The 22,889-nt window shown below is 37.4% G+C and overlaps 1 protein-coding gene across 1 annotated transcript; it reads left to right on the top strand.

Annotated features, from left to right (window-relative positions):
- The first annotated feature begins 8,286 nt into the window (after positions 1 to 8,286).
- Positions 8,287 to 11,114, top strand: LOC121327246 (retinal homeobox protein Rx-B-like). The gene is made up of 3 exons (XM_041271169.1): positions 8,287 to 8,537; positions 9,161 to 9,389; positions 10,668 to 11,114. Exons 1-3 carry the CDS (start codon positions 8,287 to 8,289, stop codon positions 11,112 to 11,114), a joined length of 927 nt encoding a protein of 308 aa, XP_041127103.1.
- The last annotated feature ends 11,775 nt before the right edge of the window (positions 11,115 to 22,889 follow it).

Raw genomic sequence — 22,889 nt, 5'->3', positions numbered from 1 at the left:
TGAGCTGGGGGTAGAGATAGGGCAGAAGAAGCAGAAGGGAGCGGTTAGTAGGACAGAGTGCCGGCTAGAAGGACCGGACCTAAGATAGAAGAGCAGGCGAGGCCCACTCTAGTAGCAGACCAGCGAAGCTGGACATGGAAGCTAGGATAGAAAGTGGTCACTGACTGAGGGCGGCGATGCCGACATGAGCTCAGGGCCGAAGGCCTAGCAACCGGAGACAGGAAACAGAAGTGGTCACTGACTGAGGGCGGCGATGCCGACATGAGCTCAGGGCCTAAGGACCTAGCAAACGAAAACATATATGAGGGTTATGACTCGGGGAGCCGCCCCCCAGAGGAAGATGGTCCCAGAAGACTGGGACACGAAAGGAGATAGAGAGGGAGAGGTACCCAGCATCTGAGACTTCTGTAAAGGGGAGCTCGTTAGACCCCCAATTGGCCGAGACTTCACGCTGCCTGGGACCCGAGATAAGAACAAGGCATAGAGGTTAGTATGGGACTCGAGCATGAGTAGCCACGTCCCGAACTGAGACAGAGTATAGAACAGCCTTGAGTGAGACAAGATAAGCGCAGGAGCTGCGAAAGAACAGAGTGTGGCCGGGGGTCCGCACTGACTCACACGGTGAGAACCCCCCTGAAGGACCCCTTGAAGCTAATTAGGGGAAAACCTCTAGTGGCTCCGGCAGACAGGTAGCCCCCACTTCAGTCATACTAGCAATTTTTGGAATGGGCTGCAACTTTGTCAGAGGGAGATAAATGAATGTAAGAATCCACTGCAGAAGAGGACCAGTGCCCCATGGTCTTGATCAGGCTCTGATTGATGCTGGCCCTTGCAGCGGAGGTGGCTGCACCGATACGGAATGAATGGGGTGAATATAGCTGAGGAGGGAGGCCGAGGGGAAGCAAGAAGCTGAGGGAACTGTGAATTCTGAGCTTCTGAGAAAGCCAAAGAAGGCTGTGAGGCAGATGGTCTCCATGAGTAGATCCTCATAGGGGGAGAAGCAGCCTTTCCAAAGAGTAGAGATGATTCTAGCATTTTTAGAAGGAGGAATGAATGCAGGAATCCACTGCAGAGGAGTACCAGTTCCCCCACATTCGTGATCAGGCTGGGGGGGAAGGGGAGAGTCGAGGGGGGGAGGCCTGCTCTGGAGGAGAGGGTGGAGAGCAGGGAGGCCTGCGAGGAGGCGAGGGTGGAGTCGAGGAGTGAGGTCTGCTCAAAGGAGAGGGTGGAGAGGAGTGAGGGTGGGAGTGAGGGGTGGGAGCCATGCAAGGAGGCGAGGAGGAGGCCTGCTATGGTGGAGAGGGTGGAATTGAGGAGGGAGGTCTACTCACGAGGCGAGGGTGGAGAGGAAGGAGGCCTGCTTGGAGGCAAGGGTAGAAGAATGGAGGGAGGTCTGCTCGAGACAAGGCGAGTGATGATAGGAGTGAGAGGAATCAATGAACAGATGGTCTGAGGAGGGGAGTGGTGGTGGGAGGTTCCTGCTGTGGAGATACCTTGAAAAGGGAGATAGGGAACTTGATACTTGACATGTGAGTGGACCGATCGCGCTGAATTGATCCGTCTTGAGGTATGCAGCCAAGTGATGGAGTAAGCATGGAAGGTGGCAGAGAGGAAGCTGATCTCCATAGGTAAATCATTGTAGGGGGAGAAGCGGCTTTTCAGAAGAGTGGGAATTAGCAAATGGAGAATATATGTTGATATAGACAGAGGAAGGTGAGGCAGGGGGAAAGCTCTTAAGAATCCCACAGAGGGTCAGGTGGAATGCTGAATATGGAGAGACTGGAGGGAGTTGGAGAGAATCCCTAGCACGGACCATGAAGGCCAGGTTTTGATTGAGGGCTATGATTATTCAAATCTGGGCGCAGAGGATTGAAGACACTGAACAGGCTGTAGAATAGGAGCTCCTGAACAAGGTGGAGGGCTGCAGACATGTAATGTTGAGCAGATTGAAGGGGGTTACTGAGAGTAGGTTTCAGTCAAATAGCATCTGGAGAAGCTGAAGATTCTGGATGGGGGTTGGGGTAGAATATTTGGTTATCGTGATTAAAATCCTTGTCGGTGTAGAACGACAATTGCTTATCCTTTTAGATTTTATTATCTTCGTTACATGTTTTTAGGACAAATACGTTAACACAGTATTTAGATGTCACAATTCAGCGAGTTGAACGAGCCCTCGCAGTTTGTAAAAGCGCAGCAGCAAGTGAGGCAATGATGGCATGCCGTGGTTGCCACGGACTGAGAGGCGCCGATGGAGAGTTGCAAAACAGCAGTGTTGTTGGATCTTGTTGTGACCAGTCGAAAGCACAAGCCGCCACACGCCAAAATGGAGCACGAAACTGAATGGACAGGTCCCTAAAACGTTGAACGTAGCCAACAGAAATCCAGGGCAGGATCCCATGAAAGAATGGTAATTTGTGCTGGCTCTGGGAGCGGAGGAGGGTCGCTTGATTGCAAGCGAAGAGTAAAGAAATGTTTAGCTGACAGATCTTTATGGTGGATTAAATAGAGGAGCTATGGCAAGACAAACGCTGACCTTAGAGGTTTTAGTGGAGGGCCAGTTTGACTAATAAAGACGCGGACGAGTTGAGAAATGAAGCTGCGGTTTGGACGGTGCTGTTGCTGGGCTGGAACTAAAAAGCAGGAAAGACTAACGCTGGAGCTCCTGCAGCCGAATGGAGAAGCTGAATGATGAGAAGCAGCACCGGAGCAGGTAGGAAAATATTTGATAATCTTGGGAGCACTGCGCAGAGAATTGACCTCCAGTGAAAGGCAACAAAGTGTAAATTAACGGTGAAGCATGAAAAGACGGCGTCAGAGCGTTTGCTACAAAAACGAAACGCTAGACAGCGAAGGTGCAAGTGATCAGGGCTTAAATAGAAAATAGGTACTAATTGACAGGAAATTGGAAACCCCCTTGCTGCACGCCTCCTGAACTACGCAAGCTAACATTTATTCAAATTTTAATTTATTAACATGAATATTTGCAGTTTAAATAGGGAACATTTTTATTTTATGAGCCTTGGGTAAAATTAGTGATGAGTTGGTGGTTACAGCCTCTGATTAAAAAACTATGATTTACTACAATAATGAATGCACACAAACAGTGTCCTAATTTGAAGACATTGCATCTCCCTGTAGCTGTCTGGATGAAATTGTCAGGAATCTTATTTACATCTAGATCTCTGGTAAGGTCATGATGAACATTTAGGACATCAAAGGAGTGCTAGCTTACTATACTTAGCAAGCTGAGCAGCTACTGTCTGTAACATAGCTCGAGAAACTCATGAGTGAAAACATATATATTTTGTTGAGTTACATCTGCTACTACCCAACTGGAAATAATGAAGATGCTAATTATGGGACAGCAGTCACAAATGTAAACAATGCTACTTCAGTAAACTCAAATACATAAAATCAAAATACAACCCAAGTCCCAGAATTATTATTAGTGTATATATAGCTGTCATATTGCTGTGCTTGTGGTGCCTGGTGACAGTATGGAAGTGCTGGGCACAGCACTGACTTGTCTTTGTCAGTTGTTCAGTGCCGGGGTGAGTGCAAAGTACTTCTGTTAAATGACGAGGAGGGGAAGCAGGAGCTGGATGCTGTAATGCAACTATTCAACAGTTTCAACCCAAGAAAAGTTAATATTTTCATTAGATTTTAATACAATTATTTTATTATTATTATTATTATTATTATTATTATTATTACAGGAGTTCACTTAGACTAAACTCTTTAAAAATGCATTCAGCCTTGACTTTAAAGACACTTAATGCTACTTCTGGAAATGTTGTTTGTATTTTTATTTAATATTGTTACAGGGTGGACTCAATCATTCATACAATAACTGACTCTTGAAAATTTGCCCCAGGATAATCTTTTCATGAGCCCCTGGATGTTAACATGATCAGTGCTTCAGAGAAATCCTGATTTCATGTCTTTTCTTTTTTTCACGTGTTTTGGTGTTTAAGATGCCCTGGATTTAAAGTTTAAAAGATTAACAGCTAATCGGATCACTTTGGCTAAGGTTGTCATCCCATCAAGTTAAACATCTCTGGCAGGCACTCTTAAGTAATTTGGATTCAATTAGGCTAATTGGAAAACAAGAGAAGGATTGCATTAATGTAGCTTTGCTTCATGCAACTTGTCCTCGTGGGAAATCAGATAATATAATGGTTAATTCTTTAACAACTGAGTTTGAAGCAAATACTACTACTACTACCAATATTAATAATATTGTACACCCAAATGTGCCTAATAAGACTGTAACTCTATCGAGGGTTTCTAGTGACATGTAAATCACGAGAGCATTAGCTTTATATGCACAGCGTTGATGTATATTATTTGTTATAACACATGGTGACATAACAGACAGAAACTGTAGAAATAATAGTGTTTAGAAGTGTTGAGAGTAACATTGGAAAACAGAATTTTAAAAAAACTAAAACAAGTTTATTTTTTAACAGTTAATTTTAAACTCCGGTATTTTTTTAATGTATTCATATTTTTTGTTCAGGGGCGGGCATGGGAAAACAACATTTATTACAACTAAGAATCAGAGTAGAAATTGAACTTATTTGGAGGATGGCGCTGGATGGTTTTCTAGTGACTCATAAGCTTCTGCCTTCTGAGGGTCATCAGTCTACACAGCTTAACATCCCACAGAGAGGCATGTGACTGAGGTAATATGTTACTAAATTTATCACTTATTATTTTCTAGGACTACTTGTGTTATTTCGCTCTCCACAAACTCCTCTCTGTCTTCAGCAGATACAACTTTAAATAAGCAGGCCATTGTTGTTTGCTTTGCAATTGATGGTGGTTGGTTGTGTTCATATACTGGTGACAAAGTTAGTTTTTAAAAATTGAGATTAGCAGTTTTAATCATCAACCTTATTATACACAGGTCTCACGCCACCTCCTAATCTTATTATACACAGCTCTCGCACCACCACTGTATAATAAAACTGTGAAACACAGGTGTTTATAGGAAAATTATTGTTCACCATATATTATAGTTTAATAATGTACACCTAACTGTGGGTAATAAAGACTGTAATTCTATCAAGGGTTTCTGGTGACAAATAAATCACAAGAGCACTAGATCGAATGATTTATCAGTATCACTAGAAATCCAATATAGAATTACAGCTTCATTATGCACAGTTAAATATTTCAAATATCAATACAGGTATTGGTTACATGTTTCTAATCACAATAAAACCCTCGTTACCTTGGACATTACTTTAGGAGGAGGCAGCTCTTACCTTCCCAGTGCAGCAAACTGCCAGATTGTAATAACTGATATTTAGGGTTCTATAGTTATTATGTAATAGATTTTTAAACAAAACATTTAGGGGGTGATGTAAGGATACGCATAAAGTGATTTGCAGGTGCAACATCCCCATAATGCTGCCGTAAATCGTGTTAAGCAGCTGTAAAGTCTGATTTTAAAGAATGGTGTTCACCTGGCATTCTGCACCCGTTATCAAATTTGCACTTTGACACTTTGAATTGAGTGAGATCTGGATACTAAGTGGGCGCAAACATTATAATATGATGTAAGGATTTTGCCTTGCACTTGGGTAATTGCTGACCCTCCAAAAACCTTAAACCTATTCTTACAAGGTGCAAACCACTGCAGAAGCGAGTAACTAAGAGCTGTATAAAAGCACACACCTGCAAAGACCTGTCATTGGCTTCAGGATGGCTACTGTGGTACACCTCCTGATGCAGCGACACTTGGCTCTTGTTGAAGAGACAGGAACACATTTGGAGGAGAAGGGCAAGACGAAGAAGACCCTGCATATTCAATCCCAGGGTAACTTTGTTTGGGATGTGATGCTAGTGTTATCGTCTCACTCCTCAAGTCATCCTAGAACTAATTGATGGATGAGCTAGGCCCCAGCATCAATCTAGGGACTGCTATCCCTGCATATGTGAAAGTGCTATGTTCTCTGCACTACTTAGCCTCTACTTCCTTTCATACCACAGTTGGAATGTCTGCAGGGATAGCTCAATCCACCTTTTACAGAGTGCTAGGACTTCTGGATGTCATACTGAAAAGGGCAGGCCAATACATATAATTTCCTAAGGATATTAGCATAACTGATGTTGGCTGAGGCTTTTCCAAACAACTCAGTTTTATGCTGAGTGACCTCAGCCGTAAGGACTCTCAGCTCCTTCTCAGAAAACTTTTCTTTTCTTTTCCGTGCGTCAAGAGGACTTTGCTGCCCTTCCTTCAATATGTGAAAAGTCTGTGAAAACTGAACAATTTTAGTCTGTGAAAAAGAAAAATGCAAGCTTTGGCTAGTAAATAGCCTTTATTTCCTGCACTAATGGTCTTTTAACATATACCTAATGGTCACCATATTATCTATTACCCTATGAGGTGCATAAGATCCAAAACCCAAGGGAAAGAAAGTAGCCCCATGGCAATTTCATTGTATTGTCTAGGTGAACTCCAATTGCAAACAACTCTAAACAGGAAGTATTGGGAGCACTGCAAAGCCTATTCAACCGAATGAATGAACTGTATGGCAAATACATGTAGATTAAAACATGACAATGCTCACTGACTGATTGGTTGAAGAACCCCCCTACAATACAAATTTACTTTCTATAGTGAACACAAAAGACACCCTAAAACCTTTTCTTGCTTGCCTTCAGTCTGTTCCCTTAACAACCAACTATTAACTGTCAAGGCATTCTGCTCCTTTTCTGAGGACTTCTGTGGTAAATTGTAAACACAGGAAAACATCACCTCCAGTAATTAGGAAAAGCTAGTAAAGTAGTTTTAAAGGAATTAACTGTAGTATGCCCCTTAGCAGCATGTAGGCAAGAGATTAACAAACTTGCACCAATCTTTGTTTAGTGCTAATTACACGTATCTCTTTAATATTTAGGAACTTGGAAAAGTATGCCAATTAATTGCACCTGTTATATTAATTACAGTGCTTGGTAATTCTTAATAATGTTTAGGGATATCTTACAAATTCCCATTCCTGCATCACAGCCTACACATAAACAAATAAAGATAAATATAAAAATGACTATGTAAATGAGTTATAAATGTTTTACAATTATAAATACTAGGTCTCCTTCAGCCTTCAGTCAAAGATGCATCATATTTCAACACAAACGTTGACCGAGAGTTATGATGAAGCACGTACATGTGACAAAAATAGGTAGATTTCTAATAGGCTACTTAAAAAAAGTATATATATATGTTTTTTATATAAGTTCTTACTACAACTTAGTGTTTTAAGTGTCACACATTATTTATATTACACAGGTATAAACGTGATCAAGTTTAAATTTGTAAAACTAAAATTACTTTCAATAAATATTTGACTTTTAGACGTTAATTATAAATCCACATCAAAATACTTTAACTTTGCATGACTAAATAATAATTTAAAAAGCTCTCTAAACTAAGAGCTATAAGGCTCATTTGAATGTTACCATCTTTGTATCGAATTTAGGTTATAGTTTCCTGCATATAGATATTAATCACAATGCTAAATGCTAATCTGATTTGAAATCATAAGACATGTGTGCTGATTATGACTGTGTAATTATTATCTTGCTCTACCTTAAGCTCTAATCCCCAGACATCCTCTTTTGTCTCAGACCGTCACAGATCTGACATCTGGAAGAGGAAAAGATGGTTTTAAGAGTTATGTAAGACAGTTTATAAGGGACTGTTGCCCTGTAGTATCTGGAAGAAATTGGGAGGAGTTTTGTTTTTAAAGCATCAACACACAGGGACTGTAACTCCCAGAAGACGAGAGCCAAGTAAATCTGACGTCCGGGGCTGTCACTCTGAGAAAAGGCTGTGTCAGGGAGTTGCTTTAGAACGCCACCACCTCCAGACTACTCCACAAGGCCTGCCTACCAAAAGCTGAAAGATACCTACCATTGGCTGCTTCACTCAAGGAACGGTCAGAACTAAGCATCATGTAACACCAAGATTAGGATTTTCCAAGTTAAGACCATGGGATACTTTTAACATGTGCATTGACTAATCCAAGAATCCACTCGCAAGCACCTTCGGTCAAGTTTACTCTGCAACGGAAGAAAGTTTTAACTGTAGGTGAAACAGCCTCATTGCTTTGATATATTTATATATATATATATATATATATATATATATATATATATATATATATATATATATATATATATATATCTAATGTAATATATAATTATATATATATAATATATGCATGCAAGACTGAAAAGGACAGTTGGGAGCGAACATTGCTAAGTGTTTCCTCCAACATGATGGACGAAAGCTTGTCTCTATCAGGAAGCTTAGTAAGAAGCCCTGGAAATCCGTCTAGAATCCACAGTATAGATGCAATTTTGGGATTTACGAAGGAGGATGCTATCTTACACTCAGCGTTTCCTTCAAATGGAAATTCTAGGCACGTCAAAGATCTAGAACAGAGTAACTCAAGAAACTGCTGCAGCAAAACGTCACCTGTGAAGAAAGAAAATCATGATTTGGAAAGTTTTGATAGTAAGTGTTTATTATCAATAATCAGACTTAGAACAAATCTAGAAAGTAGGGTAGTGCATTAAAACATGTTATTTCTTTATCAGTGCTACACCTTATTTCATATGCAGATTACTTACATATCATTATTATAGTTTTTTTCCTGCAGTTTACAATTTTTTCGTTTTTATAAACTTTTTTTTTAAGTTAACATTCACACACATAAAAATTACTTAGAGTAACATTTTAACTACGATATGGCGTACAAATGTATGTAAAGGCCACCGCATGAAATATAGGAAATGAATTGCATTAGAAGTAGAGTGCAGATAACCTATGCATTGTAAAACTCAATGCTAAAAAACTGAACATAAGTCTTAGGGAACAGATTATAAACGTTTCTGTGTTTATTTTTGTATTTTTATTGTTTTTAGACTATATTTAAAAAAATAAATAGATCTACTTAAATGTGTTTGTAATTTGTTACACAACATGTATGTTTAATTCATAAAAACTTGAAGTACAGTGTGACCTTAGCATGTCGTCATTAAATTTGATTAAACAATATACAAGCAAAATCACTTTTGAAATAACATGTATTTAATTATAATAATGAAAAATATCATCTGTACATATTTTTACAGATGCTTATTGCACAAGCAGTTCGGGGTCTTCGATAAGTGCAGGTTTACCAGAAGGAACAGAAACTAAAAACAAAATTCTAGGTGAAGATCATCCTGAAAAGAAACACAGACGCAACAGAACAACGTTCACGACTTTCCAGCTCCACGAGTTGGAAAGAGCCTTTGAAAAATCTCATTACCCTGACGTGTACAGCAGAGAAGAACTGGCGATGAAAGTAAACCTGCCAGAAGTCAGAGTGCAGGTACATTTCTTACACAATTAAAACACCAACTTGAAGTTAAGAACTCCTGGGCAACTCAAATACTAAATGTTGTGTAAGTTCTTATTTTTAGACTTGTGTTGTGTTTAAAAATCAGTTTTACCGTAGGCCTACATGAAGCATTCTGAATTCGAACGTCAATTTGGTATAAAACGTAATAATTTTTTTCAGGCAACACAACTCACAACACACTGGTTTTAAGAATGCTTATGACATTTTTACAGTGAACAAATGGCGAAAACAAATGCCTTTATCTAAAAAGTTTAGAAAATGGGGTTGGAACATAGCCATAGCTTATAATTGGTTTTGAACAGTTATATAAAGAGCAAGTTTACTTTGTTCATATTTGCTATTTGCTATTTGATCAATAATTCTGACATTTGTTGAAAAATGTTTGAAAAAAAAATAGAACAAAAGTTTTGCAACTTTGAGACTCGTGTCCCATTGAATAACAACAAAGGGAACTGACAATTAAAGTTAACCTGTGTTCTTAAATAAGTTAAAGCAATTATGCTTTCCGAGCTTATGCCTGTATTAGCAGGTAAGTGTCCCCATGGACAGTTTTTCACATCCATGTGCTCAAATATTGAAAAAATGGTTTGAACGTATTGTAAGATTTTATTTGTACAATTGCCTGCAGTAGGTGATGTGATATTCCAGTATGGTATATTCAAAGCCAAATATTAAATTTGACTAAAAAATGTGTGTCTTAAGTTTATAATACATTAATTTAAAACAAAACAAAACAAGGTTAAAAAAAATCAACTAATTTATCATTATATATATTATATATATATATATATATATATAGATATATATATATATATATATATTATATATATATGATATATATATATAAAATCTTGTATTTCTCAACTTCTCAATATATATCTATATTCTCTCTTCTCTCTCTCTCTCTCTCTCTCTCTCTCTCTCTCTCTCTATATCTATATATATATATATATATATATATATATATATATATATATGTATTATATATATATAATATATATATATATATATATACATATATATATATATATATTATATATATATATATATAATTTTATAAAAGTTAAATTTCGTTACTGATCTGCAGGATTTTAAAATTAAAATGTTTTTTTTTTTTTTTTGGTTTCTCCAGAAGGACAGTACACTATATTTATTGTCGCCTAGGCATAGACCTATACACTTTACTAAAATTACCTAAAAAGGAGCCTGCAAAATGCATTTCCTCAATAAATCATTTTATATTTTCAGGTATGGTTTCAAAACAGACGAGCCAAATGGAGGCGACAAGAGAAACGAGAAGTGAGCTCAATGAAGCTTCAAGATTCCCCAATGCTGGCTTTTAACAGATCTCCCCAGCAATCAGTGATGGGTAACATCAGCAGCAATTTGCCACTGGAGCACTGGCTTACGCCACCGATGTCTACAGCCACCACACTGCAGAGCTTACCGGGATTCTTGCCCACTCCAAAGGGCATGCCAAGCAGCTACACATCACCGCCGTTTCTAAACTCGTCATCCATGGGGCACAGCCTTCCGCATATGGGTGAAATGGGCCCACCCCCTCCATACCAATGTGGCGGAACCACCTTCCTTGACAAGTTCTCTTTGGAAGAAGCTGACCCAAGAAACTCTAGCATTGCATCGCTGAGGATGAAAGCAAAGGAGCACATTCAATCTTTTGGGAAAACCTGGTAGAGCTCTGATGGGTTGTGTATTATTTTGTGAACTTATTTTACAGGTCTCTTGATTATCAGCAACCAGATATCATTCGAGTTAAATTGCAAGCATTTGATTCCAAAAGTCAGCATTAGCAAAGTATACAAAGGTTCATAGTTTAGTCTGCAGAATACTTCACAGTTCAATGTGAAGAGCTTGATGTTGAGATCATGCCCTTTTGAGGTGAAAAAATTGTTTGTTTAAATTGTATACATTTGTTTTATTATGGCTATCACTGATCAAAAAAAAGAAAGAAACTTGAAACACTTAAATTAAATTGTATATAGTGAAGTCCCATATTATAAGTTTCGTTCTCCACATTTTCTTTTGTACATTTTTTTCCAGGTGTAATATTGGTGTCACTATTTTTTAAGGTAGATTTCTACACGTTTATTAAACACAGTCTTCATGAATGTTTCCAGATTCTACTGTACTTTCTTTCTTTCTTTTTGTTAATGGCTAGCAGTTTTAAATTTGTTTTAAATGATCGGTTTGCGCAGTCAATAAAAAGTTGTACTATTTAGAAAATTCTAAATATAAAATATATAAATCTAAAATCCATACTATCAAATATGTTTTTTGAGTATTATTTTAAGTTAAAAGGAAAAAAAAAAGTGGTACAATGGTGATAATGAATTTGATAATATCAGTATGCCTCGCCTTTTTAAATCTGAAATAGCTAATGCTAATTAAGCATGTCCCAGCAAGCTACAATATGTGTGTTATCTTCCCGTTGTAACGTACAAGAGTTGAATTGTTGCCATCTGTCTATATTTGTAAATTCTGGGATGAAAATTTTGACTAAATAATCCCCTTTGTTCTATAGTTTACATTGTGCATGTAAGTAACAGGTGGTCAGTTGCAAATCTGTATGATTATTTTGTTATGTAGTTATCTGAGCTTTGCAAATTTTTCTATACATGTCTACAACAGATATACAAAATGTACAAACATTAGTTATAATACATGGTCTGTCATTAAAAAAAAAATAAAAAATACACGGTTTTACTCACTTAACACAACATAAATAATATGTTTATGACATAAGAGTTTATGGCATTCCTAATGTTTACACAAGCTTTCTTTTATCACGAAAAATCCACAGTGAGAAATAAATGATGCAATCATTTTACTCAAAAAACATGTAAGGTTGTGTTTTATGAAAAACATTACAAAATTCAATCTAATTTTAGCTTTTAACCATATAAAATTTGTCCCTTTTAATATTACCTTCTATTGATATAATTTTTCAGGAAAATGCAAATATTTCAAGCTTTAGCAAAGCTACACAGGGAAACTAAATGGGTGGTAAAAGTTTGAATCTGTTATCTTATATTTTACCAGTAACCGTCAAGTAGCCTAAGGTGTTAAATGTCCAGAATTATGAAGAAATATACAATAATCCCTCGCCAACCATGTATTGGCCAACTGCGGAATTCATGTATATACGGTTTTCCTTTTGCATACCAATTTACCAACCATGGCATATACACTGAACAAAAATATAAACGCAACATGTAAAGTGTTGGTCCTATGTTTCATGAGCTGAAATAAAAGATCCCAGAAATTTTCCATATGCACAAAAAGCTTATTTCTCTAAAATTTTCTGCACAAATTTGTTTACATCCCTGTTAGTGAGCATTTCTCCTTTGCCAAGATAATCCATCCACCTGACAGGTGTGGCATATCAAGAAGCTGATTAAACAGCACGATCATTATACAGGTGCACCTTGTGCTAAGGACTATAAAAGGCCACTCTAAAATGTGCAGTTTTGTCACACAACACAATGCCACAGATGTGTCAAGTTTTGAGGGAGCGTGCAATTGGCATGCTGACTGCAGGAATGTCCACTAGAGCTGTTGCCAGAGAATTGAATGTTCATTTCTCTACCATAAGCCGCCTCCAACGCTGTTTTTGGCAGTACGTCCAACCGGCCTCACAACGTGTAACCACGCCAGCCCAGGACCTCTACATCCGTCTTCTTCACCTGCGGGATCGTCTGAGACCAGCTACACGGACAGTTGATGAAACTGTGGGTTTGCACAACCGAAGAATTTCTGCACAAACTGTCAGAAACCGTCTCAGGAAAGCTAATCTGCTTGCTCGTCATCCTCACCAGGGTCTTGACCTGACTTCAGTTCAACGTCGTAACCGAATTCAGTGGGCAAATGCTCACCTTCAATGGCCACTGGCACACTGGAGAAGTGTGCTCTTCACATATGAATCCTGGTTTCAACTGTACCGGGCAGATGGCAGACAGCTTGTCTGGCGTCGTGTGGGCGAGCGGTTTGCTGATGTCAACATTGTGAACAGAGTGCCCCATGGTGACAGTGGGGTTATGGTATGGGAGGGCATAAGCTACGGAAAATGAGCACAACTGCATTTTATCGATGGTAGTTTGAAAGCACAGATACCGTGACGAGATCCTGAGGCCCATTGTCGTGCCATTCATCCGCCGCCATCACCTCATGTTTCAGCATGATAATGCACGGCCCTATGTTGCAAGGATCTGTACACAACTCCTGGAAGCTGAAAATCTCCCAGTTCTTCCATGGCCTGCATACTCACCAGACATTCAGCATGTTTGGGATGCTCTGGATCGACGTGTATGACAGCGTGTTCCAGTTCTTCGGCCAATATCCAGCAACTTCGCACAGCCATTGAAGAGGAGTGGGACAACATTCCACAGGCCACAATCAACAGCCTGATCAACTCTATGCGAAGGAGATGTGTTGCGCAGCATGAGGCAAATGGTGGTCACACCAGATACCGACTGGTTTTCTGATCCATGCCCCTACCTTTTTTTTTTAAGGTATCTGACCAACAGATGCATATCTATATTCCCAGTCATGTGAAATCCATAGATTAGGGCCTAATGAATTTATTTCAATTGACTGATTTCCTTATATAAAATGTAACTCAGTAAAATCTTTGAAATTGTCGCATGTTGCTTTATATTTTTGTTCAGTGTAGATTTGTGTATACACGGTTTTGCACGGAAACATGACACATCTGCATTTGCTTCCGCGCCATCGTGTATATTCTTCCGTGCTCCCATCTCGCCAGCATCTCCCGCTACTAGTACCAGCATCATCTCTAACTTTGTCTTGTGTGCTAGTCATAGTAGTATGCACATGCAGTCTCATTGCTCCGTGTTAACTTAGCATAATTGTCACCAGTCAACAACACCCTGGCCTTCAACTCTAAGGATTCAATAAATAAAACATTACTTTTTATTATGTTATACTTTTATTACTTTTTACATGTTACATTACCCAGTATGTTATAGTATTTGCATTGTTTTTTTGTTACTGTGTTTTTCATTTGTGTTTAGCGAAGGAAAATGCAACTTAGATAGGCTTTGACAAGTGTAACCGTGACCGTGGAGAACCTAACCCTCTATTTCCCATAAGATCTAGTATTTACCAGCTGCGATTTTGCCAACCGCATGGGTTTTCAGAACCAGTTTTAATAGAATGAAATTGTTAAAGAAAAAAAAATCAGCCTCTGCTTATGCGAACAGGATGCTCCTTACAAGATAAAATTGTGCCTATTAAAATCTCGTTATGGGAAAGACAGGGACTCAAGCGCATCCATTCTATGCAGCGGACAGTTCAATAGAGAACGAGACCTCCTTCTTTCACAATTTCCCACTCATTGTACTCAGACAAAAACCGGGGCCTAATTATATTTTCACAATCTCCATGTATCCATTAGGGGGCTGTCAGAAACAAACCTGTCCCAATTATTCATACTCACTGTAGGAGGGCTTTTTTTAACCTGGAAAAAAAGCTTTAAAAAATCTGTTACTGATGTAAGATCTATAGAGTAGGCTATTTTCCACTTAGACCAGCAGCTATTGAGAAGACAATACTTGTACAACCATACAACTTAGCAAGTGGGGTGTGTTACTTGAATTAAAAACACAAAAACATCCAGACCTTGTTGATTTTAATTTAGGCCTTTACAAATGCATTACAAAATAACAGTGTTAATCATATCTGCCTAGTGGTTCTGAGAAATATATATAAAAAAAAAAAAAAAAAAAACTGAAAGTGCCACACCTTACTATTTTAAGATAGTTTGGGTGTTTAATGCAGTTAAGACAGATATCTATATTATCAACCCTATGTATGCCTTTTTCAAATAGCCTGATATGCATATCAAATCTGTGACTGGGTGCTACTGAGCTTTGGCATTAATCATCGTTCCTCTTCCAGGCATAATGGTTGGTCTATCGCTCAACTCTGTTCAAAAGGTAACTTGCATCTTTTAAACTCTCTCTCTCTCTCTCTCTCTCTCTCTCTCTCTCTCTATATATATATATATATATATATATATATAATATGAAATTCAAAAAACAATGAGACAGCTAGGTGTCTACCTTATTCGCGAATTCCCAGAAATCGTGAAATTGAGGGGTCACCACGAAATTCATCTCTTTTAGGGGCCAATGCATACCGAGCATGTACGGAGAGGAAAAAATGAAATTTAAATCTCGTTTAAATAAACTACTGCACAACGAAAGCGACGCAAACTACGTATCTTCCTTCTGTAGATAGCCCTTTTTTATTCCTTCGCCGTCCTGTGTGCATTGCACTGAAGCAAAAAACAAACAAACAAAAAACGTCCACAAATAACATTTACGAAAAAAATTCTCCAATGCGGTTAACATTGTTGTTTACTATTCAAATGACAACGAAGTTTTAATCAGCCTATCACTGAGTCTTTACGAATTTTCTGTGACCTGTACTGTGCAGTTGGGGGTTGGATAAAGTTGGTGCTGCATTATTTAAATTTAGGTTGCTAAAATATATTTTTCAGCATTGGAGGTAAAATAGTAGAAATGGACGGCAAAAAAAGCAAAGTATATTTCGGCTGATGATCGTTTCAAGATATTTCCCAAAGAAACTCTACATGCAGATTGAGGAAAGTGTTTTGCATATGTTGATATGCCTTTGGGGAAAATACGATAGATCGCTATTTAGCTTCAGAATCACACATTAAACAAAAGGCTGCTGAACAGAACGTAAAACAAACAGCTTTCAGAAGCCAAACTGGAAAGTCAGCGCAGACAAAAAGGTATTCCTGTCTGCAAGTTAAAACAGCACTAAAACGATCTAGCACAGCCACCTCGCTTCAACCTGCTGCTTACTTTTTTAGCGGTTGCCATTTTAGACCCGAATAGTTACGTTCTCTTGTATCGGTACTAATAAAATAAATTATTGGATGGAACAAATAACATGACAGCGAACGTGTTGCATACGTTTCCTTTACTAAAGAATGCCAGATGCCCTTGGGTAAGCGAGTTTTGGGACTGTTTCTAATTGATTGCCACATAACTTGGCAAAGCTTTGCCTTAACTAAAAACCAATTAAGTGGATGCAGACGTGCAGTCTCAATGTATGGGTAAGTCAACTGCAGGGGCGGATGCTGAATCGTTGCCTTTAACAAATGACAGAACTTAGTAAGGAAGCAAGTACCACTATTTGAAGGTTTATAGTATTCTGAAATACTGTCTTCTTAGGTTTATTTAATGTTTAGACAGGTCCGCGAAATCCTAATTTTGTTCTGCAACCTAGCCGTGAAAAATAAATTTACCGCAATTTAAGAGATAGAGTACCCGAATGGCTAGAGATAGAGTACCAGAATGCAGTGGGTTTAAAAAGTCTCAACTGTACAAAACTGTCAGTGAACAAGGACACCTACCATAAACCTGCTTTTAACAACCAGTAGGAAAAACACAATTGTTAATATGGTGGATGCTAGCTTTGTTGTGTGACATTTTTTAGTTCATGATTTGGCCTGTCCTACAGTTAGCTTTCCAAAGTGTAATTAACCATTATTTGGAATATCAGCAAACAACATGATGCTTTTTTTCTGACCTGTTAATTGCGCAAATAGAGTGTGATATATATGCAAACACGTTTTGAATATAGATTGGTAACTTACCTTGATAAAGCAGCATGAGTCAACTTTCATTGGGGTTATTTCTGAACAACAATCATACCAAAAGAACTATTAATTTGTAACAAAAGATGTTGCTCACATGAGTAAGACTGCATTCATGCATGAATTAACACTTCTCACAATCCCCTGGTTGGCGAGTGAGATGGTATGGGTTTGTGAAGAATAAACAGTGAAGTCATTGGGAACAGATCAAGGATAGCATTTTGAACAAACTACTGTTCACAATTAAGCTGTGTATGTACAATTGAAAGTGAAGCAAGTGAAGAGTGATTGGCATGGGTATTTAATGATTACCAATTCTGAAACAGCATTATTTGAAATAGATTGCTATGTTAATAAAACCTGACGATGCACTGCACTCTGGTATAGACATGCAGTTAGGTATTTCCTGGCATTTCAAGCCATACTACAATGACATTAATTAAATAGCAGTACATAGAGAACTTTAATAAATATTTCATTTCCCTCCCCACTTAAACAAGAGTTCTGTTTCATGATGCCAAAACAGCTTGTTATCTGTACAATGGCAGTCAGAATTAATGACTAGTTAGTGACTAATTCAATAATCACCAATTAATTGCACTGTGTAAAAAAATCATAGCCTCTGCAGAGTTGCATAATGAAGCAATGTGCAACCAGCAGTGAATAAATCTGCAATTTGAATGGTTATTTGAAATACTGTAAATATATGATATGATCCATATATTATCTCTGGGGAAACATATCAGAAGCCTTAGACACAAACAAGTTAAACATTCATTGAAACTGTTATGTAAAACTAGCTAGCTAACTAGCTTTCTGAAGTCCATCTATTCTTCTTACAGAGCTAAAATACACAAACTGTTCAAGAGTTGGAATATGTTACATTCATGTTATATTTTAAGAAGAGTATTCTTGATCTTTTTAACATTAATTGTAAATGTAATTATTTTTCTCTTGTTACTTGCTACTTACTTATCTTTCTTATCTTTCTTATTTTTAGTTTAGAAAAAATATGCTCAAGTAAAATCATTTCTTACCCGGTTTCACATTAAACATGATCCAACGTAAAAAAATAAAATAAAAGAAATACTACTATATATATATATATATATATATATATATATATATATATATATATATATATATATATATATATATATATATATATATATATATATGAGCTTTTCTTCTTGAAAATCAGGCTTGGGTATATTTAAAGCAGGGTTTTAATTAAAGGTTATGTGTTACATGTTTTTTTCCAACAATGAATGAGACATACTTTCAGGCCCTGTCAATTGAATTAGCTCCTTCATTCTTTGGGTTATGTGGTCATTACATTCCTTCTAATCCTGAGGTTTTCAATTGGATTTGGCCGCCACTTGGAATGACATTAATTAAAAAAATCATCTGCTTTCACATCAAATGCTTCTGGTTATTGTCCGGCAGAAAGATTAAATCTTTGCCAGTTTCTCAGCAGATGGTTTTCAAATTATGCCACATTCATGGAATCAGCCTTATTTCTGTGATTTGTATAGGTCCTTTCTATTGTATCTTCTTATACCCAGCTATTAGGAATGTTTTCAATGTGTGCTATTTAATCCAGTCATATGTTTTGAAAGTTTCAGGAAGTATTTAGAAATAAACACTACGAGGATTACAGTAAGTATATTAATGTAGCGCTTTTTCACAATAGCAACACTTATAATGTTGAAATGCATTGTGAAATTATTTTTTTCTCCCTCTGCTTGCATTGACTGTGCTTTAGGATGGTAGTGACTGATACCCCCGGGACACATTGTTGTTGAACCTGTTAGATATTCAGTTCATCAATAAAACCATGTTTCATTTTCTATTTGACATTTTTTTTAAAGTTTAAATTTTCTGTGTATTTTTTAATCAGTGTTTTGAATTTAAGGAAGATATATCATTATCGTGATCATTTTTATGATAGAAAGGTGAAAGTTTGCATTCCAAACCATGCAGATCAGTCCTGCTGGTAAATATTATGAATAAGAGTTGCAAATGTTTCCCCACTAATGCCAGGGTAGTCCATGATGATCAGCCAGATATTATTCAGTCTATAAACCGGTTTGACCTTTATGAAATTAAAACAGGTGTCGCAGTGACCACACTAGTCAGGTCCTGTGGGCATCTGACGCAGTAAAGCAGTGGCAATTTGTCCCAAACAATACTATTTGTTTAGAGGTTGTAAAATTAAGTTAAAGCCAATAGGATACACACTGTTGTCAATTCAGCACATAATCACCCCGTAATCATCAATGCAATGTGAAGGGGAGTACATTTTATATTGGATAAGTTGGCTAAATTGACCTTAATAAACCTCTAGACTCAAGTGAAATGAGTTTAGTGATCTCAGCCTTACCACGTGGTTTGGCACACTTGTCAGTCAATAATTGTGAGGTTGGCTGTAAACAGTTCTGTGCTTGTAGCCCTGCAGAAATCTGCCTTTATAATTACTTGCACCCAGTGGATTCATTCAAATATTATTTGTCTGCCTTAATACAGCATTTGGTACGATCTCCTTTTGTAGTTCATTAAATACCATAGATTGTTTTCTCTTCACCATTATTTATTAACTCAATCTGGCAGTGCTCAATTGGAGTCAGAACAGACTGCCCCCTGCGTCAATACTGGAAGCTTGGTGTGAAGCTGGAGTTTATAGACAATTATAGTATGCCATCTTGTAGAGATCCACAGCTACTACAGATTGCAATGATCGTAGAACTTGCATCTCTGTAATTTAGACTGCTATTGCAGCTCATTGACTGCTGATTTTGTCACACTTTTTGGTGTGGTTTCCAGTGACATCCCACTGTACAGACTACAGTCTGACACCCTGTCCTTTTCAGCCTTGCTGGCTAGACATCTGAACCTGTTTGGTTGGAAGCAGGCAGCCCCACCTTCACATATTTGGTGGATGAGGGATCTTTCGCAATATCTCAAGTAAAAAAAATTAAATCCATTCTGTAGAGCCACTAAAATACTGGTATGATCGGCTCAAGCGCTTTATGTTTTGTTTTGTTTTTCATCTTTTGAATACAATATTATTTCAGTAAACAGATTTTCAAAACCATATCAGCGATTCACATTGGCAAAACTTTTAGCAAAATCCCTTAATTTTAAGAATGGTAACTGTTGTCTCCTTCTGGTAGCCTTAAGAAAAAAAAAATATTTACTGTTGTGTCAAAAGAATTTTTTTTTTTCAAGAGACACATTATATTTAAATAACTTTGGCCAGACATCTCAACTCCTAGTTGAGGTTTCAATATTAGTTAAAAGTCCTGATTACTAGTCAAAAACATTGTTTATCCTGGCAAGCTTTAAATTATTATAAATTATTACTGCTATCCATGAAATCTTAAAGAACATTAATAACTAAATGAAATGTTTTTCAGACTGCTAGCTTGTCCAACTGCCCCACCTAGTGACATTCTGTCACAATAGTAGAAGATAAAATAAAGCTAAACTTCATTATATAGCCTTATTTCGCGACTTCAAGGTTGGTGAACTTGGCCTTTCCAGTGCTATTGCTGTAGTTCATGTCTTTGTCAGAGCTTCAGAATAATTATATATTTTTTCACTTGAAGACAAAAATAAAGTGAATTATGCAATGAGACAATGAGATCAATTGTATTGAATAAGGTAGAACAGGAAGTGCTCACTTGGATTCAAAACTGCCCTCTGTGTCTCTGAGTGTAAAGGCTAGTTTATGGACAACTATCACTGTTAATGGACAAATATCACTCTCAGCAGTGTAATCAGAAGGAGACTGATTAGTGTATCATCTTGTGTATGTCTACAGCTACTACAGACTGCTAATGAACTTGCATAGCGTCATTTTCAATTTTAAAAATACATCCGACTATAATTCAGGGTCAATATGTCTTTTGGTGTGGTTTTCCCAGTGACAGCCAGGTCACAGTGTCATGGTCCCACAGAACCGCTGGGGTTGCTATGATTTTAAAAGATATATATATATATATATATATATATATATATATATATATATATATATATATATATATATATATATATATATATATATACAGTACCAGTCAAAAGTTTGAGTACACCTGCTTGAAACCAGGTTTTTCATGATCATCTATGCTTTTAACTGTATAAACTTGTCTAGAAACACTTAATATTTCATTATATGACACGTGTACTTATATAAGATGATAATCATAAGTGAATTGCATTAAAAAATTTTATTTTTAAATGCAAAAGTCTTGTCAATTTCAGTGAAATGGTCACCCAAAGCAAGGGGATTTCAGTCTGAAGTCAGTTAAAAGTCTGAAATGTGTATAACACAGTGTTAGAACATTGGCCTAACTATAAAACTATTTGGGTCCAACCGCCGAGTATTTGTAAGACGCAGAGAGGGTGAGCGCATGAGTTCTGCATGTGTGGTTCCCACTGTCAAGCACGGAGGAGGCAGTGTCATGGTCAGGGGTTGCTTTGCTGGTGACAGAGTTGGTGATCTTTACCAAGTCCATGGCAAACTCAACCAGCATGGCTATCATAGCATACTTCAGAGGCATGCCATTCCATCAGGATTACGGCTAGTTGGGCAGTCCTTCATTCTTCAGCAAGATAATGACCCGAAACACACCTCAAATTTGTGCAAGAACTATCTGGCGAAGAAGGAAAGTGAAGGACAACTCAATCTAATGACCTGGCCTGCCCAGTCTCCAGAGCTCAATCCCATAGAACTTGTATAGGACGAACTGGACAAAAGAGTCAAAGCAAAGCTACCCACAAGTGCCCTATATCTCTGGGAATTGCTGCAGAAGAGCTGGGAAGACATGCTGGGTGATTTCCTGCTGAAACTTGTTAACCAAGAGACAATTTTCAATTTTCTTGAACATTGCTTTGATACTCCTTATGTTTTGTTTTGTATATTGTAACATGTGTTTTCATTTTCAAGTACTTACAGAAACGTATACAATGGAAAACATTGTCAATTATGAAAACCTAGTTTCCAGCAAGTGTACTCAGACTTTTGACTGGTACAGTATACATGGAGTAGGTGGTGCTGGCAAAGATTGTCATATTGTCATATAACTTAAATGTTCAGTGTATGTAGTTAGGCTCTCCAGCCCAGCTGAAAACAAGTGCCAAGCCACATAAAGGCTGATATTGAGAAGAAGAAAAAATCAGCATTGGAACCACAGAACACAGAACCCTGAACCAGTATGATTGCAAACAGTTTAATTTGAATACAATTCAAATCTCACAAGCTACATGATCTTTAAATTTGGAAAGAACATTCTAGATCAGGGCTATTCATCCTGGTCCTGGAGGGCTGCTGTCCCTCCTGGTTTTTATTCTAACTGTACACTAAATTGATTAATTGGACTAATTAAACTTCTAATAAGCAATTCATTAGTCCAATTAAGTAATTTAAACAAAAACCAGAATGGAAAGCAGCCCTCCAGGACCAGAGTTGAGTAGCCCTGATCTAGAATCTTAAACATGCAAAGCCACGCACACTCTGCCAGTTTAAATGAGCCCTTAATGATAATGGTTCTGCATTTGTAATGTAAATAAGGGATGAACACAGATACATTTTTCAAATATATGCCTTCAAATAAAAAATGAGCTTTAATATATTTGTATATGTGACAATATAATATGATGCAACAAAGGGTGATAAACATTGGGGTTAGCATTAAAAATACTATAATTTTACTCAAGAAAGCTATAATAATATTGAAATATTAAGAACCCATTCAAAAAGTTTATATACAAGTAAATAAATAAATAAATCAAAGAATAAA

The sequence above is a fragment of the Polyodon spathula genome, chromosome 2 (assembly GCF_017654505.1).
Source record: "Polyodon spathula isolate WHYD16114869_AA chromosome 2, ASM1765450v1, whole genome shotgun sequence".
In the NCBI taxonomy this organism is placed as follows: domain Eukaryota; kingdom Metazoa; phylum Chordata; class Actinopteri; order Acipenseriformes; family Polyodontidae; genus Polyodon; species Polyodon spathula.
Note: the sequence above shows the minus strand (reverse complement) of the source record. Positions and strands in the feature narration are given on the sequence as shown.